The 20,987-nt window shown below is 36.9% G+C and overlaps 1 protein-coding gene across 1 annotated transcript in view; it reads left to right on the forward strand.

The window, feature by feature from the left end:
* The window catches only part of USH2A (usherin), a 928,983-nt gene that overhangs the window by 236,511 nt on the left and 671,485 nt on the right, over positions 1-20,987 (forward strand). Inside the window, exons 15-19 of the mRNA XM_014481290.2 lie at positions 563-721; positions 11,474-11,968; positions 12,968-13,237; positions 14,821-14,990; positions 19,873-20,017. Of these exons, the coding sequence (XP_014336776.2) occupies positions 563-721; positions 11,474-11,968; positions 12,968-13,237; positions 14,821-14,990; positions 19,873-20,017 (1,239 nt within the window). The remainder of the gene's footprint in view (positions 1-562; positions 722-11,473; positions 11,969-12,967; positions 13,238-14,820; positions 14,991-19,872; positions 20,018-20,987) is intronic.

Raw genomic sequence — 20,987 nt, forward strand, 5'->3', positions numbered from 1 at the left:
TTAAAAAATTAACAAATAAAGCAGATACAGACTAACAGACACAGACTAAACCAGTGGTTGCCAAAGGAGTAGTGTTGGGGTAAGGGTAAGGGAATGGGTGAAGTAGATGAAGGGGATTAAGAAGTACAAACTTCTTATTACAAAATAAGTCACGGGGATGTAATGTACAATACAGGGGGTATAGTTAATAATACTGTAATAACTGTGTATGGTACATAATCTAAACAAGCATCAAATCACTCTGTTATACATATGAAATGAATACGTCAATGATACTTCAATAAAAGTAAGTGCTTAATGTAAACTTTTGTGGTTTGTCCCCAACCGTATTTATGTCAGCTGTGTTGACCTACAAATGTGTTTTATATTTATAGATAAAAAGCTTTGTTTTAGAGAACACATGATGTATGCCCTTTGTTTATTAATGTCATGGTAAACCACATGTCTTCTTGATAAAGTAATCTTGAATCAGAAAGACCTCTTTGCTGGGTATCTTACTTCAGTTTACTTGTGTCATTATTGATTGCCTTTGCTAATACATGCTCTCTTCATTGTAATTTAGCTCCATCCCAGCAACCTCCACCCAGAGGACAAGTTCAAAGTTCTTCTGCTATCAATCTTTCCTGGAGTCCACCTGATTCTCCAAATGCCCACCGGCTTACTTACAGTTTATTCAGGGATGATTTCGAAATCTACACAGTTGAAGATCAATACCCATACAGTGAGTTTCCAGGTTTGGTGTTGGAAAGATAAAATATTCTGAGAATTGATACATTAGTTAAGTTCCTTGACATTGAGGAGAAATGCTGTTATTTAGCAGTTGTTTAGCTGTTGTTTCAAGCAGAGAGAGAATCACAGATCTCACTAATAGTCAAAGAAAGCTAGTGCAAATGAGATGCTTATCATTTGATAAGTCATGAAGGCTTATCAAAGCCTCAAAGATGAAAAAAAATACTCTTTACAGCATTGATGAAGATATGGAGAAGCTAGAACTTACATAAATTGCTGGGCTATCTGTGTGAGTTTGCTGGTATGACTTTTCATGTGGGACAACTTGTTAAAATATATAAGAATCCTTACTCTTTTGTAAACCATTTGACTCAGCAAACATACTTCAGAAAATTTATTTCAAATGAAATCAAAAGTGGACAGCAAATCACAAAATACTTCCAAAGCTCCACTATTTGTAGTAGCAAAATATTGGAAAAAGTCAGACACTCAGAAAACTTTTAGTAAATTATGGTACACGGCATGATAGAATCTGGTACATTATTAAGTGAATTGTAGAATATGGTTACCCATAAAATGCTGTCTTAATTTACTTATCAGTGAATAGGAAATGTCCATGACATACTGTTTAAGGTATTGGGTTAAGATCTTATAGAAAAAACTAAATGAACCTTTTAGCCAACCCAATAGGTTAATTCAGTAGTAAAATCAAACATCAATTATACCCTTCAATCTAGAGGCAGAGGCATGTTTTCCAGAGTAACATATTTTGATCTATTGATAACTAAAAGATATGAAAAATAACCTATCAATTATATACCTTTAATTAAAAACATAAAATACAACAAACTGATGTGTAGTTTTATCTGTGTATAAGGATTGTAGAAAATTTATCAAATATTTCTGTTACAAGCATATCAAATTTTAAATTCTCAGATTGAAAAGTGAACTTCTCTAAAAGGGAAAGGAGAGTGTTAACATGAAAGCAAATAGCTTAAATTTATGCATATATTGCCATTTTCACAGAGGTAGAACCCAGCAGCTCTGAAATGAAATTGAGAGGGGAAGGATATGAACAAACCCATGAAGATTATCTTTGCACCTGTAACTTGTATGAATTTTAAAGGATCTTGTGGAAATCAAACTATAGAGACCCATTATCTTTAACAAACTATATTCAGATATTTTAGATACTGTTTCCCTAAAAGCAGAATGAAGACTTAGAAATTTTTACATTCATCTGTCTTCTCTGATGTTTGCATCCATTATGTTTAGCTACAAGCTATTTTAGTTTTAAGTAATACTGAAACATTTATTCCAATTCAGGTTTCTATTTCATTCTCTTTATATAAGACCCAACTTTCCAAATTCTTGTTTAACATGCATAATTAGTTAGAAAAGTGTATAGAAACACTGAAGTTCCATAATCTTCTTGTTTTGACATATGGATTGGCATTACAGCTTTTGCATAGCATACGTTTTTATTTTATATATATTGCCGCAGGTTACACTCTGCACCCAGTTCGGTATGACTTACATTACTACACCCAGTACTTTGTGTTATCTCTAAGTGTAGCTTCAGTACTTCAAGTCTTCTTTGAAGTTAATGGAAATTCTGAACTCCATGATGCAGATTGCAAACGGAAATGAACATCTGTCTACATCTGCCATGTTGGCAAAGCATCCTAAAAACCTGCTACTAGGATGTTATTTTCTTCCAAATATCAGCGTGATCCAGGTGTCCTGAAACTTAAGCTTTTGTGATAGGAGAAGAGAGGGTTATACTAATATTGAAAGTGATTTAGAAGATGACAGTACCACTGGTTGGATTAATTCTACAGTTGTGAATTAGGGTCACTCTGTTTTCCATATATCAACATTTTATAGAACACTGCATGTGAACACCACACTCTGGCTCTTTTACATGATTGCACTAATATAGAATCTAAATAACAGGTTTTTTTTTTACATAATGTGTGCTTATTGACTAATCAGACATTTATATAATCCCATTAAACAAGGTATTATTTCTTAAATCCTTATCTTTCATTAAAAAATGCTGCTTCTGGCATTTCTTGACAATGACTATAATTAATGATGTGAAAATTATCTGCCTGATGGCATTTGAACAGTAAGAACAATTGGTTAATGTTGTCAGAACATTGTATCATTCTAATAATACCCTCATGTTTATTACTCCATTTCCAGTGTGTGGATAGCACGTGTAATATGAAGAGGAAACAGTACTTATATTCAGTCGGATGAACACAAATCTTTGGGTTAAATAAAGGCATTTGGAATTATAGGTGGAGAATCACTGAACTTTTCAAAGAAAATTAATAGTGTCGTCTTCCAAGCAAGTTTGACCATTTGGTTGAGACTATTATAGAATTCCTTGTTAGAATAAAACTTCTCCTAGCTGGCCTGATGCACTATGGTAGTGCAACTACCAGAGTGGTAGTTGCCACACTAAGATCATAACACACTGATATTTTCATCTTTAGAACTTGGAAATTATTTGTTCTTAATAATACCCGCTAATAAAGATGGAATCATTTTAAAGTTTATAAATAAATTTTTTAAAGGAAGTTAAGGTATAGTCAGTGATTTCCCTAAGTAACATTTCACTGGTTTTTGCATCCTCTTCAGTTTTCAAGAGTAGAAGAGAAAGATGTAAGGGTAAAGTTAGTACATTGGGTGTTGCACATAATCAGCACTTTTAATATTATTCATCTCCCCTACAGCATCAGTCAGGGTTGCCCACTGGTATTTTATGTGCCACAGTGGTGAAGGGAGGGCTTCCCAGGTGGTGCTAGTGGTAGAGAACCTGCCTGCCAATGCAGGACACGTAAGAGACACGAGTTCGTTTCCTGGGTTGGGAAGATCCCCTGGAGGAGGGCATGGCAACCCACTCCAGTATTCTTGCCTGGAGAATCCCATGGACAGAGGAGCCTGGTGGGCTACAGTCCATAAGGTTGCAAAGAGTCAGACATGATTGAAGCAACTTAGCATGCAGGGATGAAGAGAACAGCTCTCGTAGGACATAGCATGCTTTTGATTGTACTGAAATTTTAGGTGGCGGTTATTAAATCATTTTTTCCTACTTGAGTTTCAAACTAAAGGTGAACTAGACATAAGAATTCCATCTATAAGATGGAAATAAAAAATAAAAGTCTTCTTCATTACTAAGAGAAGCCAGACTGGAGAGTATAACTTCTGACCAACAGGAAGACAGATTAGAAAAAAAAAAAAAATCAATGAGATGACTGAGTATGCTTTGCTTTTTTTCTCTCCCCAATTCACAATCAATTAAATCTTTCTTCCTTCGGGATACCATGAGTGGGGCGAATAATCCTTAATTGTTACTCTAGGGAAATGTTTCCACAGGGAAACTAGAGGAAGATTGTTTCTGCATGTGACCATTGCTTACATCACTAGGGACGTTCACGTAGTTTAGATGGAGAGCTTTAGACAACACTGCATCTTAGTGATTTCTACCTTTAATGTCTTTATCATCTATTATTCCACACTATATCAAGGGATCAGTGTAGTAAGTGGAAAGAGAGTTCAGTTACCCATGAGAGAAATCAACCAACCAACCAACCAACCAAACAAACCCAGAAAATATAAGCAGGGGATAAGGTTGAGAACAGAATAGAAAATGAAAATCAAGGGTTTTTATTATAAGGCTTTTTAATACTACTTCCTAGAAAAAAATAGTTCATATATATATATATAAAGACTTGTTCATTCAATTATACTTTGTTCTTTGCTTACTACATACCAGCAATAGTATCAACCACTAAAAATACAAGGCTGGAAAGAATAATTCACATTATTGAAAAGAGACATAGATAAATACACCAAAATTACAATGTAGTGTATTAAATATTGAACTAGAATTGACTCAAAAGAGTATTCAATCTTTTTAGAATATTTCTAAGTATCTTATAAGTGGAGAATATATAAGTATCTTATATAAGTATATATATAAGTATACTTGAAGTATCTTATAGAATATATAAGTATCTTATAAGTGGAGGAGGAGTAAAAAGCAGCCATGCTTGTAAGGGCAAAGACAGTGATTGAAAACCACTGTAAATTTCTGAAAAGCAGGTGACATGAGCTGAATTATGCAGATACTGCAGTAGAGGAGGAATTAGTCTCATGGAAGAAATTGTATATGACAAGGCATGAAGGTGGGTGAAAAAATAGGGTTAATTCAGGAAACGTGCAGAGTTCCGTGTAGCTCTAGTGCGTGGTGCCACTCACGGGGGGGATCAGTCAAGATTGTGACCCAGTGCATCTCTAAAGAGAAATTGCTGATGATCTTGTGCAGTAGTTTGTCTAAATACCTGATTTTGACTTGAGTGTATGTAAGTTTTTATTATAAATGTAGTATATCCAATTAAGAAAATTTAAAAGAGCAAAAATTAAAGCCTCTCAATTCCAGCATTTCAATGTAAAAACTAATTTCATTTTGGAAAATTTCTGGGAGGGAAAATATGTACTCCAGTTTATTTTTCATAACAAGCCTATGCACTATTATATGTCCTATTTTTTTTTTCTCATGTTACTGTTTGGTCTTCGTCACGTTTGCTTAAAATAACTATATAACATCCTATTAATGTAATATTAGAATAATATAACTCATGAAAAAATTCTACTTTAAACATTTCCTATTATAAATAGCAAATGCATCATTTTATAGGCTTCTCAAGGAAATGTTTCCTAGGAATCTGGCTAACAGTCGTGTCTCATAAAACGTTTCTTACTGTATACTTGAGCAAGTTATTAAGTTGTTCCCTCTCGGTTTCAAAGCTGTTCTTTATTGCCTGCTTTGTGGTAGTGGAACTGGAACCTATAAACATTTCTCCTTTACTCGCTGGGATGATGTTGAATTCTCTCAGGAGAGGCTGTAGGAAGGCACCCCGAGGAAGCTGGAGGTTTCTTTTCCTGGTTGTGGTGTGCATTACTCTCAGAAGGTGATGCTCAGCCATACACAGCAGCACCCCTGGGCAGCTTCCCCTGAGGACCCCAAAGGGCAACTTCCCTACATGCTGGCCTCAGAAGAATGAGTTCTACAAGGTAAACTCAGGAAGATAGCACATGGCAGTCCCAGTAAATTCTGCTAATGCTCAGGTGGCACCTTCGCCTACCACTGTAGATGGTGACTTTCCAGTGAATTCTCCAGTACAGGCCCTTATCACGGGCAGCTTTCCTTGGGACTCTGCCAGTAAGTTTTTTTTCCAATAAGTTCTGTGGTGGAGCAACTCAATTGCTAGAGACCAAGTACCAAAGAACTTCTGCCTTCCTGGAACCTCAGCAAATTTCACCATCAAGAGGGCTATGGCTGCATTATCTCTAACAAAGTCTGGTCTCATCCTAGGTCTCAACTCTCTGGGTTCTGTTCCTTCCCTGGGTGCTCTGCCTCAGTCTTAGGAGTAGTGACTTTTCCATCTCATCTCTTCTGCATTCATTAGAGATTTCTGGTCTCCTCAATAGGTAACACCCTTGTGTAATCGATCATTCTTTGTATTCAACTTTCCTTGTTTAGGTTACTCTGTGGGTTCTGTGACCTGATTGAATTCTAGTCTAATATATAATATGTTTTCATGAAGAATTTGCAATGACATATTGAACAGAGTATCAGTATTATCCTTCACTCAGATGTTCAATGTCTTAGTATATTCAGGCTGCTGTAACAAAATACCACAGGCAGTTCATTTCAGTTCAGTTCAGTTGCGAAGTTGTGTCCAACTCTTTGTGACCCCATGGACTGCAGCAGGCGAGGCTTCCCTGTCCATCACCAACTCCCAGAGTTTACTCAAACTCATGTCCATTGAGTCTGTGATGCCATCCAACCAACTCATCCTTTATTGTCTGCTTCTCATGCCTTCAATCTTTCCCAACATTAGGGTATTTTCCAATGAGTCAGTTTTTTACATCAGGTGGCCAAAGTATTGGAGTTTCAGCTTCAGCATCCGTCCTTCCAATGAATATCCAGGACTGATTTCCTTCAGGACGGACTGGTTGGATCTCCTTGCAGTCCAAGGGACTCTCAAGAGTCTTCTCCAACACCACAATTCAAAAGCATCAATTCTTTGGCACTCAACTTTCTTTATAGTCCAACTCTGACATCCATATATGACTACTGGAAAAAACATAGTTTTGACTAGATGGACCTTTAAGGACAAAGCAATGTCTCTGCTTTTTAACATGCTATCTAGGTTGGTCATAAATTTTCTTCCAAGGAGTAAGGGTCTTTTAATTTCATGACTGTAGTCACCATCTGCAGAGATTTTGGAGCCCCCCCAAAATAAAGTCTGTCACTCCTTCCATTGTTTCTCCATCTATTGGCCATGAAATGATGGGACCAGATGCCATGATCTTAAGTTTTCTGAATGTTGAGCTTTAAGCCAACTTTTCCACTCTCCTCTTTCATTTTCATCAAGAGGCTCTGTAGTTCTGCTTCGCTTTCTGCCATAAGTGTGGTGTCATCTGCATATCTGGGGTTATTGATATTTCTCTCGCCAATTTTGATTCCAGCTTGTGTTTCATCCAGTCTACCATTTCTCATGATATACTCTGCATGTAAGTTAAATAAACAGGGTGACAATATACAGCCTTGATGTACTCCTTTTCCTATTTGGAACCAGTCTGTTGTTCCATGGCCAGTTCTAACTGTTGTTGCTTGACCTGCATCCAGATTTCTCAGGAGGCAGGTCAGGTGGTCTGGTATTCCCATGTCTTGAAGAATTTTCCACAAATTGTTGTGATCCACACAGTCAAAGGCTTTGGCATAGTCAATAAAGCAGAAGTAGACATTTTTCTGGAACTCTCTTGTTTCTTTGATGATCCAGCAGATGTTGGCAATTTAACCTCTGGTTCCTCTGCCTTTTCTAAATCCAGCTTGAACATCTGGAAGTTCATGGTTCACATGCTGTTGAAACCTGACTTGGAGAATTTTGAGCATTACTTTACTAGTGTGTGCCATGAGTACAATTGTGAGGTTGTTTGAGCATTCTTTGGCATTGCCTTTCTTTGGGATTGGAATGAAAACTGACCTTTTCCAGTCCTGTGGCCACTGCTGAGTTTTCCAAATGTTCTTGCATATTGAGTGAAGCACTTTCAGAGCATCATCTTTTATATTTGAAATAGCTCAACTGGAATTCCATCACCTCCTCTAGCTTTGTTTGTAATGATGCTTCCTAAGGGCCACTTGACTTCACATTCCAGGATGTCTGGCTCTAGGTGAATGATCAAGCCATGGTGATTATCTGGGTCATGAAGATCTTTGTACAGTTCTTCTGTGTATTCTTACCACCTCTTCTTGATATCTTCTCCTTCTGTTAGGTCCACACCATTTCTGTCCTTTATTGTGCCCATCTTTGCATGAAAAGTTCTATTGGTATCTCTAATTTTCTTGAAGAGATCTCTAGTCTTTCCCATTCTATTATTTTCCTCTATTTCTTTGCATTGATCACTGAGGAAGGCTTTCTTATCTCTCCTTCCCATTCTTTGGACTTCTGCATTCAAATGGGTATATCTTTCCTTTTCTCCTTTACTTTCACTTCTCCTCATTTCATAACTGTTTGTAAGGCCTCCTCAGACAACTACTTTGCCTTTTGCATTTCTTTTTCTGGGGATGGTCTGGATCACTGCCTCCTGTACAATGTCATGAATCTCTGTCCATAGTTCTTCAGGCACTCTATCAGATCTAATCCCTTGAATCTATGTGTCACTTCCACGGTAAAATCATAAGGGATTTGATTTAGGTCATACCTGAATGGTCTAGTGGTTTTCCCTACTTTCTTCAACTTAAGTCTGAATTTGGCAAGAAGAAGTTCATGGTCTGAGACACAGTCAGCTCCCAGTCTTGTTTTTGCTGACTGTATAGAGCTTCTCCATCTTTGGCTGCAAAGAAAATGATCAATCTTATTTTGGTGTTGGCCATCTGGTGATGTCCATGTGTAGAGTCTTTTCTTGTGTTGTTGGAAGAGGGTGTTTGCTATGACCAGTGCATTCTCTTGGCAAAACTTTGTTAGCCTCTGCTCTGCTTCATTCTGTACTCCAAAGCCAAATTTGCCTGTTTCTCCAGGTATTTCTTGACTTCCTACTTTTGCATTCCAGTCCCCTATAATGAAAAGGACATCTTTTTTGGGTGTTAGTTCTAGAAGGTCTTGTAGGTCTTCATAGAATCATTCAACTTCAGCTTCTTCAGCATTACTAGTCAGGGCATAGACTTGGATTACAGTGATATTGAATGGTTTGCCTTGGAAACGAACAGAGATCATTCTGTCATTTTTGAGATTGCATCCAAGTACTGCATTTCGGGCTCTTTTGTTGACCATGATGGCTACTCCATTTCTTCTGAGGGATTCCTGCCTGCAGTAGTAGATATAATGGTCATCTGAGTTAAATTCACCCATTCCAGTACATTTTAGTTCTCTGATTCCTAGAATGTCGACGTTCATTCTTGCCATCTCCGGTTTGACCACTTCCAATTTGCTTTAATTCATGGACCTGACATTCCAGGTTCCTATGCAATATTGCTCTTTACAGCATCAGACCTTGCTTCCATCACCAGTCACATCCACAACTGGGTATTGTTTTTGCTTTGGCTCCGTCTCTTCATTCTTTCTGGAGTTATTTCTCCACTGATCTCTAGTAGCATACTGGGCACCTACTGACCTGAGGAGTTCATTTTTCAGTATCCTATATTTTCCCCTTTTCATACTGTTCATGGGGTTTCAAGGCAAGAATACTGATGTGGTTTGCCATTCCCTTCTCCAGTGGTCCATGGTTTGTCAGACCTCTCCACCATGGCCCGTCTGTCTTAGGTGGCCCTACACAGCGTAGCTCATCATTTCATTGAGTTAGATAAGGCTGTGGTCCATGTGACCAGATTGGTTAGTTTCTGTGATTGTGGTTTTCAGTCTGTCTGCCTTCTGATGGAGAACAATAAGAGGCTTATGGAAGCTTCCTGATGGCAGAGACTGACTGAGGGGGAAACTGGTCTTGTTCTGATGGGTGGGCCCATGCTCAGTAAATCTTTAATCCAATTTTCCACCACAGGCAGAGTGGCTTCTAAACCACAGAAATGTATTTCCCAGTGTTATGGAGGCTGGAAGTCCAAGGTCAGGGTGTCAGCATGGTTGGATTCTAATGAGGGCTCTCTTTGGGTTTGCAGTCTGCCAGCTCTTCCCTGTGTTCTGATGTGGTGAAAGGAACAAGGAGTCTTTCCAGAGTTTTCTTTCACAACTAATTCCATTTGTGGACTCTACCCTTATGACCTCATCATTTTTCAAAGGCCCCCCTTCTTAAATCATCACCTTGGGTATTCTGTTCCTGCTATCTGAACTTGGGGAATATACAGTATTCAGTCTGTAGAAGTCATTCTTATTCAGTCTTCAATTATTCCCTTTCCCCAACCATCATGACGGTGCTGGGGGGAAGGACAGCTTCCCTCTGGTCCTTTGCATTTGCGAGACATCAGAAGATGCTGGCTTATATAGTGGTGATGCTCATGTAACTCTGGTGACATCCGATGCATGGAGCTAGGGAGCACGCCTTCATCCTTATTTTGCTTGGGTCCTGGTAAGTACCTTGCTATCTCATCCTATGGTCTCCAGCTATTGCTGAGAGCTCCCGGGGATTGGTTTCCCACATTCTCCATCCAACCTTTGATCCACCCAAGTCTGGAGGGTCATCTTGTCCCAGTCATAGAAGGTCAAGTTACACACTCGCTGGATCTCAACCCAACATCCTCATCACTCAGGAAACAAAGCAAAATGACACTTTACACAGTGAATTATTTTTCTTTTAGCACTTAAATAGTGCCACATCCTCCCTCTAATATAGGTGACCTCTGCATGATGAACCTTTCCTCCCCTTCCCCCACACATGAGCAGGAGGGATTAGACATTTGTATGCCTCAGAATCCTGCTGTACACTGTCTGTCCCTTAGAGAATGGAAAGTTCCAGTGCCTGATCATGTCCCCTCCCCATAATTTTTTTTTCTTTTATTAGTACCTCCTTTTTCTACCTCCTTCTCTCTTCAGATCTTTCATGTGTGAATTCTCCATTGCTGATAAAATAAAAAATGTCTCTACAAAATAGCAGATTAAAGCAACAATAGCCATCTACAATTTCAGTTTCCATGGGTTATAAATTCAGGAAACATCCTAGTCAGGATGTTGGGTGGTGACAGACATGGCTTGTGCAGTAGTTTGCAAGCTGTCGATCTAGTGTATCAGTGTCTAATGAACAGTCTGATTAAGAAACGTGCATGCATGCGTGCTGAGTCGTGTCCAGCTTTTTGTGACCCCATAGACTATAGCCCACTGGCTCCTCTCTTCATGGGATTTCCCAGGCAAGAATACCAGAGTGGGTTGCCATTTCCTACTCCAATAAGAACTATAGTTATTTCTGTTTCAGAGAACTGCAAGGATGCTATAAAAAGGATACTGTGTCATGTAAAGAACAAAACAAGAGTTTAAGCTTCTAAGAATGCATCATTACAAATGGCACTTTTCTTACATTATACTACACAATAAAAATAACCAGTGTTTGCTTTATCTCAATTTAAAAAAATATGAACCATATTCTTATTCAAAAGAGTAGATTGTTGTGGTTATGTATTGATAGTTATGTTACATAATAGAAAAACAATTAGAAATGATTCCCTACCTGTTTGTGGAATATAAATATTCTTTTTCTCCTTTTCTTCTTTTAATTTCAGGTATTCAGTACTTCTTAGACACTGCCCTGGCGCCATATACCTCGTATTCCTATTATATCTTGACCAGCAGCGTGCATGGTTCAACACGAAGCACAGCTGTCACCTACAGGACAAAACCAGGGACCCCAGTGGGAAGTTTGAATTTAAGTTATATCAGCCCTGTTAGCTCAGACTCTGTGACACTTACCTGGGCTTCACCTTCAAATCGTTCTGGTCCTATTGAGAAGTATATTTTGTCCTGTGCTCCTCTTCATGATGTCCAGCCCTGTTCTCCCTATGAAGGCCCTGAGACCACCACTACCATCTGGAATCTGCTTCCATTCACCAAGTACCATTTTGCTGTGCAGGCGTGTACTAGTGGGGGCTGTTTGCACAGCACCCCTTTGACAGTGACCACCGCCCAGGCAGCTCCCAGAAGGCTGGGTCCACCCAAGGTGCGGAAGATCAGTTCCACAGAGCTTCACGTAGAATGGGCTCCACCGATGGAACCAAATGGTAGGAGTTCAAGGCCTACATTTCCCATTTTTGGGTAGAAGGAGGTAAATCTGGGTATTTGAAATTTTCAGTAAGATTCTGGCAACTGTTTTGTTTTTATAATTGCAGGATGTTGTAATTGGGAAACAGTTTCTGAAGATATAAGATACTATTTGTCCTGGTTAGTAAAATAAGTGTATTTCTTTAATCTAATAACAAACTCCACTCATTTAAATTGCCCCCTAAAAGGCTAATATTATCTTTGCTCTTAATGACATCTGCCATAACACAAATGATGTTTCTAATTTGAAACTCACTTAGGAAATGCATTATATTTGACTGTGTCACAAGTTAGGGCACCCATAAGTAGTAAATTTTCTTTTAAGTGAGAAAAAGATATGAAATAATACAAAAAATATGTATATAGGCTAACCAACTCCATTAAGTTAATTTTTGTGCTCATATAATTGAACCTTTGGTTATACAGGCCAGCATACATTCATAGATTTTTAATAATTTAATATCATGTACATATTATGGCAAAAGCTTTTTTCTTGGAATTTTTAACATACTTGATTAGATATAAATAAACTGTAATATTCTAACATTTATGTAAATAAGGCTTATATTAAACAGATAATAAAATTTAAATCCCTAAATTTGAAAATATACACTTTGATCAAATTTCCAAAAACAAATAGCCATTCTTAGTAGAAATTATAATCATCCTGAAAAATACTGAATTTACCTATCATAAGTTATAATTATTTTGTGTTTGTGCATTTTCCATTTCTTTTTCATTTTCCATGAATATGCTTTTTAGTAATATTTCATACTTTCATGTAGCTATGAGTTTTTGTTTCTTTAGAAGTGCCTATCATCTATATTACCAAGGAAATGGACAGGTAATTGAGTCAGAACAATGAAAGCAAAGACTCTTCAAATAATCTAACCTCACATGATCAATAAAATAGGCCATTTGTCTAATACGTCATCTTTTTCACTGTTTCACTTTTCCAGGCATAATTATAAGATATGAACTGTATATGAAAAGACTGAAGTCTAGTGGAGAAACAAGGTCAGCAGAAAGTCAAGTTTTTCAGAGCAGTGGCTGGCTCGGTCCTCACCCTCTTGCAGAATCAGCCAATGAAAATGCTCTAGAACCTCCAGAAACAACCACAGTCATCACTGGCTTGGAGCCATACACCAAGTACAAGTTTAGAGTCTTAGCTGTGAACATGGCTGGGAGTGTGTCTTCTGCCTGGACCACAGGAAGAACGGGAGAATCAGGTGAAGATCAGTGCTTTGAACTCTACTTTGAAAACACCTGAATGAAAATATTTCCTCAGATTAAAGTCATCAGTACTAACTACATTGGAAAAGCAAGAGTTAATAAACTTGCATAAGCCAAGGAATTATTGAATACATGGATTGGTTGCATATATTATTCAAAGTCATAAAGTTCTTGCAGTAAGTTTTAGGGAAAATTTAATGTTTTAGCTATTACCTCAAGGGAGAAAACTGACCAAACTATAGTCATAGTCTTTTGGGAACATTCATCAGAAATAGCAATTGGTTTCCAGTCCTGAAGTGGGTTGGCCATATGTCCCATCCTGCTCCAAATTCAGTACAATTTATGTTCAATGAAAAAGATAACTGTTGCCAGTTTCATAAATCTGTTTTTGTTTTTCTTTCTTTTTCTTAAAGAAATAGTTTAAGTACTAGATTGGACCTGAAAATATAATCCCAGACATCAAAGTTTGTAATTCACAAGTGTGTTTATAAGCAGTATGATAAGGAAGGATGGTTAAAAGTTTTAATTTTTCTAAGCTATCATTACTAAAGCAAGTGAGATATTTTTAAGCCTCCACCTCATTCTTTATATTATAAACACTTCAAATTTCATGAGCCCTTAACAAAAAAAATAAAAATACACTTTTGCTATGCTTTGAAGCTATAGATATCCAAAGAGATCCAAGTGCTGATTTAAGTGGGATATGTTAGGATTGTGAAGGGTAAGGGGAATTTCAGGTTTGATGTCCAAGGGAATCATTTCATAAATAAAATGTGCGTTGTGCTTGAGCATCTCTTAAGTGACTTCCAGCCATCTTGGCCAAATAGTAGGCCATGATAGCACAAGTGATGAGCCATGGCATTCTGGAAGGGGAAAATCAAGGTCAGAAATGAAAAGTAATGGATGAAATAGCAGTACTGGGCCCTCCTAATCGTATGGGTCACTGGCTAATGAGAGTGCAGTGAGGTCCTTTGATAATACACCTTTGGTCAGCACATTTAAAATCCGTATTAAGATCTCAAGGATGGTAGGTAGAGAATGTATGTATGTACATCCCTGAACATTTCTATCAGGATTTACTGAAAACTTTTCACATGTCTTCAGGGTTATTTAGAACACTTTCAATGTTCCTCTTTCTAAAGTGTAATACTCTCCAAGAAGTTCAGTGAAGTACTTACATATATAAGAAATCCAATATGTCCCTATGCATTGTTCTAAGCTGTGGACTGAGACGTATTCTGTTTTGTGGTTTTTCCTTCTAAAGACTTCATACAACTTATGATTTCCTCCCCTATTACCTACCAGTTTTCTTTATGAACACAGGTCAATTCCTATTTTTATTTTGTAAATGGAAAACATCTTTGTTAGTAATGTGAGGTAGAGAACATGCTTGAAGATATATTTTTAAGGGAGTATTTTTTTATATACATGCCAGCATATTCTTTGATTTTTAAAATAAGAGTATTACATAAGGAATGTGATGTTTCTGAAACTATTAATAGGATAAACCTGTGATTTCAGCTTGAAAACCTGTTCATGTGACATTCATTGTTTCGGCTGTTGTTATTGTCGTTAATAGCGCCTGTATTTGTGATGCCCCCTTCAGTCTCCCCACTGTCTCCTCACTCGCTCAATGTGTCCTGGGAGCTGCCACCGGACAGTGTTACAAGAGGAAAAGTTGTGGGGTATAACATCAGTATGATTTCTGAACAATCACCTCAAAGGTCTTATCCAGTGGTAGTTCCACAGGTATTGTTATTTCCAATTCATGTCCTTCTAGAATTGAATTATGTCTTTGTTTTTATAGTTTCTGCATTTGCAGAATTCTGGCAGAATTTTCATCTATACAATCCTTAAATGGGGAATTTTTTCTTATATAATATCACTTATTTTTTTCTAGTACAAATGTAAATAGTATGGATATACTTTTGTTTCATGAAATCTGCTTTTCCTACTTAGCATATATCCTCAAGTATCTTTCAAGAGGTTGACGTTCAGTAGCTATGTACTATTGTATTGGTTAGGTACACAATAATGATTCAACCAATGCACAATCAATTGGTATGTATATTGTATGAATTCTTTTGGAAATGTAAATAACATCGATAAGAACATTTTGTATGTACATTTGTATATTTCAAGTTCCTAAGAAAAATTTCTGAGGGATGCAGTTTATTTTACAGCTTATAGCAAAGGTTATGAACATTTCAAGGTTTAGGATATGTAGTGACATATTGCTTACTAGTGGGTCATCTCCAGTCAGCAGTAATGAGACTAATGATCATAGGTAACAGTTACTGAGGCTTTACTTTGTACACACACTAAATCATGATATGTATAACATTCTTGGAAGATGAGAAGCTCTTGTTACTCTCCATGATACGGTATGGCCAGTGTTCTTTCTATCAGCACAAGGGTCATTCAGTCTCTCAGTCATATGCGACTCTGCGACCCCATGGACTGCCGCACGCCAGGCCTCCCTGTCCATCACCAGTTCCCGGAGTTTACTCAAACTCATGTCCATTGAGTCAGTGATGCCATCCAACCATCTTATCCTCTGTTGTCCCCTTCTCCTCTGGCCTTCAATCTTCCCCAGCATCAGGGTCTTTTCAAATCAGTCAGTTCTTCGCATCAGGTGGGCCAAAGTATTGGAGTTTCAGCTTCAGCATCCGACCTTCCAATGAACACCCAGGACTGATCTCCTTTAGGATGGACTGGTTGGATCTCCTTGCAGTCCAAGGGACTTTTAAGAATCTTCTCCAACACCACAGTTCAAAAGCATCAATTCTTCAGCACTCAGCTTTCTTTATAGTTCAACTCTCACATCCATACATGACTACTGGAAAAACCATAGCTTTGACTAGATGGACCTTTGTTGGCAAACTAATGTCTTTGCTTTTAATATGCTTGTCTAGGTTGGTCATAACTTTCCTCCAAGGAGCAAGCATCTTTTAATTTCATGGCTGCAACCACCATCTGAGTGATTTTGGAGCCCAAAAAAATAGTCCATCTCTGTTTCCCCATCTATTTGCCATAAAGTGATGGGACTAGATGCCATAATCTTAGTTTTCTGAATCTTGAGCTTTAAGCCAACTCTTTCACTCTCCTGTTTCACTTTCATCAAGAAGCTCTTTAGTTCTTCTTCACTTTCTGCCATAAGTGTGGTATCATCTGCATATCTGAGTTATTGATATTTCCCACCGCCATTCTTGATCCAGTTTGTGCTTCATCCAGTCCAACATTTCTCATGATGTACTCTGCATATAAGTTAAATGAGCCGGGTGACAATATACAGCCTTGATGTACTCTTTTCCCAATTTGGAACCAGTCTGTTGTTCCATGTCCAGTTCTAACTGTTACTCCTTGACCTGTATCCATATTTCTCAGGAGGCAGGTCAGGTGGTCTGGTATTCCCATCTGTTGAAGAATTTTCCACAGTTTGTTGTTATCTGCGCAAAGGCTTTGGCATAGTCAATAAAGCAGAAATAGATGTTTTTCTGGAACCCTCTTGATTTTTCAATGATCCAACAGATGTTGGCAATTTGATCTCTGGTTCTTCTGCCTTTTCTAAATCCAGATTGAATATCTGGAGGTTCATGGTTCATGTACTGTGAAACCTGACTTGTAGAATTTTGAGCATTCTTTGGCATTGCCTTTCATTGGGATTGGAATGAAAACTGACCTTTTCCAGTCCTGTGGCCACTGTTGAGTTTTTCCAAATTTGCTAGTATATTGAGTACAGCACTTGCACAGCATCATCTTTTAGGATTTGAAATAGCTCAACTGGAATTCCATCACCTCCTCTAGCTTTGTAGTGATGCTTCCTAAGGTGCACTTGACTTCGCATTCCAGGATGTCTGGCTCATCAGACTTGTGGATGTGGGGTCTGGACACAGCATATTATGCCTTCTGGCTATTACTTGTATTATAATATTCTATTCCAAGAAAGTAAAATTTAAAAAAAAAAAGCATAGTTTATAAAACACGTCCCAGAAATCAACTTGTTTTGATCCCATTTTTACCAATTACTAGGCATATCTCACATCTCTGTGCTTGAGATTTCACTAATTTGTTAAATGCAAAAACAATTTCTGCTTATCTATAGTTTATATGGAGCTTAAAAAGCTCAACAGATATTAGATATTATTTTTAGTGATTGTTATTAATGGGATAGGATTACATACATTTATAAAATATTCAATAGGGCAGGAAAATATTTTTATATTGAGAAAACAGGTATATAAAAATCTTTGATCATTTTAAAATAACTTTATTTATTTATTTTGACAGTGCTGGGTCTTTGTGGCTGTGTAGGGTTTTCTCTAGCTGTGGCAATCGCTGTGATCTAGCTGTGGTGCTTGGGCGTCTGATTGCAGTGGCTTTTCTCATCGCAGAACATGGGCTCAATAGCTGCAGTTCCTGGGCTCTGGAGCACAAGCTTAGCAGTTGTGGTGCATGGGCTTAGCTGCTCCGCAGCATGTGGGATCTTCTGGGACCAGGGATCAAACCCATATCTCTTGCATTGGCAGATGGATTCTAACCACTGAGCCACCAAGGGAGTCCCCTTTATTTGTTTAAAAGTCTTTTTGTGTGTGTGTGGCAGAATTAAAATAAGGATATAGATATGTCACTTTATTTTCTTTCTTGCACCCTCTCCTGCAAGTATTCCATCATATATTCAAGAAAATTAAATCACCAGTGGCAAAGTCGAATTTTTTTTTTACATTCTCAACAATTAAATTTCTATCCACACTGACCTGAATGTGTGTCATTATAATCTTGATAAATAAATAGCCAAAATTTCTGGGGAAAGCCTACTGTAAAAAATAATGGTTAAAGGATCTTTCCCTAAGAATGTGGCAGGAGACATTTATAGAAGTGGTGACGTTATCATTGTAGGATTTTAAGCTTTGCTCCTTTAAGATTAATCCCCCCAAAAAGTTTTCAATTAAATATATCCTTTAAAACTTGTTAAGATGATTCTGTATACATGATAAAGACACAGTTTATCTGAGTGATAATTTTACATGCCCCAAACTCTAGGAAAAATGTCTGTTAAAAATCACATAATTTCTATTAACTATATGTAGAGGAGTAAAATTTAATCAAAATTAATATTAATCCACGTTTTCTCTTTACTACATTTCATTATGTGTTCTTGAGACAGAGAATACTTTGTTTAAAAAGATAAAACTTTTAAAATTAAATAAATACTTTAATGTATTTTATCTTAACAATTGCAGAAAATCTACATTAAATTTCATCAGAATTGTTCTAAATAGGATAAATTTTATAGCAATATTAAGTAAGTTTTACTCATTTCCAAGTTTTCTTTGCGGGGTGGGAGGGGGGAAGCTTTAAATCACATTGCACAAAAGAAAAAAAAATTATATCCTCAAAATCTAAGTAGCCATTTTGAAACTAGAAAAAGGATTAGTAAATCAGTGTTTGATGTTTTTCTGATTTCTAAATGTAATTGAAGGAAGTGGTATTAATGTTTTTACATTTTCTACATTTTTAGAATCTTTAAATCACCTTTATTTCTGAAAAATGTTATGTTAACAATGTAATTTATATTCTAATCACACTGCTTTCAAGAACTACTCAGCTTATGAAAATTTAAAGTCAATACTCAGGCATATAATCCAAATGAATTTTATTGTACTCCTAAAGGAAAAACAAAATCTGGAAATTGACTTCATATGTAACTAATATTTAGTTATATGTAGTATTTATATGTATGGAAGATTATTTGATATCCTGTTATCAGTATCTCTTAGAAAAATAGTTTGTGCTCATGCATGCTGTCAGACTGTTGGTTAATGACTTTTTTCTGAATATAATCACCAGGGGCCTTTGTATCTATAGACTAAGCAAATTTACATGGTTGCTTTTGATCAGTTCTAGTTATATTGACAGACTAGCTCTTGGTGTTGATTGTTTAATTATTTGTTTATGGACCATAGAGTCTCCTTTGCTCACATCTGCTATTTTCATTCGAAATTGTGTGATAAAGACAATGTTTCAAAAAAAAAAAAAAAGTAACCGTTTGATCAATATGCTTACACTTAGTTGTACAAGAAAGGCAATTGAGAATTGACTTCATGTAGATGCTCAGTAATCTTTCCTTTTTTCTCCTTTTCCTTCCTGCAGCTTTCTTTCTTTCTTCCTTTTTTTTAAGAGCAAATGATGGGATTGATTTAATGAAGTGATGACATTTTTCTGTACCAGCTCCATCAGCTAGCATGTGGACATTACTGCACTAGGTTCATCCTGGCCAAGCCCTGTGGTTTTATTTGGACTTTTTTCACAATAACAATGAGCGTGTCACCATTCTTTATCTCTACTGTCGGTGACAAGAGCCACACCACCACGCTGCTTTATGAGGCAATAACTCGGTTTCCTCATTTATCCACTCAGGAACTGGATTATTACCTCATAAAACAGTGTGATTGTACAATTATCAATTAAACCCTAGCTTGTTGAGTCCCTTCAAAAAGAAATTCCTTTTTCTAATTGTGGTTGGCAGTAATTCCCTCTGTTGAAATTTCTGGAAATTTGCTTGTCAAGCTTATATTTTTCACAATAGATATCTAATATCTGACTTTTTTTTTTTTTTCTTACCTTGCAGGTATTGTATACTGCTAAATCCCAAGAACTATCTTATATTGTAAAAGGACTAAAACCTTATAGGATATACAACTTTACTATTTCTCTCTGCAACTCAGTTGGCTGTGTAACCAGTGCTTCAGAAGCAGGACAGACTTTAGCATCAGGTAAGCAAGTTTTAGCAGATGTGAAAAATATATTGTATGTTTATAAAGAAAACACCTACAAAGCTCAATAGCGTCTCTAGTTTGGGCTTAATATTTGTCTTTTCAGCTTTCTCTTACTCCCTCACAAACTCTGATTGCTACTGACCTTGACATAGTTGAACAGAAAAATAAATTTAAGAGCCTGGAGGATTCCTGAGTTGCAGTGTCATAATAAATATAATGAGGTGCAGATTGACTCTAGGACTCAGCCACCACCCTAAGTCCTAAAGGTGTCCCAACAATTGTTAGAAGTATTTAGGAGGCTTCTTGTGAGGATTCGGAATACTTCTCCCTTCAGCCTTAACCTTTCGTGTGGGATTGGATTTACCCACTCCTGCCCCATGGAGCTAACAGCAGACATCCAGAAATTAGTAGGCTGCACTGGTGTCATATTTTGCCTTTATTGGATAGGCAATAGTGTTATTATCTGTTTATTATAAATATAAAATTGCTAGGTGCATAACATTGAAATAAAAAACTTATTATCAAGTATAATCTTAGTAGGAGATGGCTTGTATAATTTTTTGTTTGCTTCACTTAGAACAAATTAAGTTCATACAAACTTGATTACATGTATTATTAACACCTATATAACCCAATTACTTACAAGTTAAGATTTTTTTTCAAATCAGTTTTTCTGTCAGCATCCAACAAGGCTTAGTTTCCTGGTGCTCTTTAAGGAAATATCCAGATGTGAAGAGGTTATGAAATTTCTAGCAAACATATTTAGCTATGAAAATATTCCTCAGACCTTCTTCCTTACTGTTTCCATATAAAGTTCCATAGTTTTTGTTATATTTTATTTTAGTTCTGGAAAACTTGTTTGGCCCAAATTATATTAATATACAACAAATATCAAATATAGCAAGTAATTTTTCTTCAAATTTTCTGTCAGCAAGGAAGACTCCAAAGTTTCAAGAAATTATGTTTT

This window comes from Bos mutus, chromosome 16 (genome assembly GCF_027580195.1).
Source record: "Bos mutus isolate GX-2022 chromosome 16, NWIPB_WYAK_1.1, whole genome shotgun sequence".
Lineage (NCBI taxonomy): Eukaryota > Metazoa > Chordata > Mammalia > Artiodactyla > Bovidae > Bos > Bos mutus.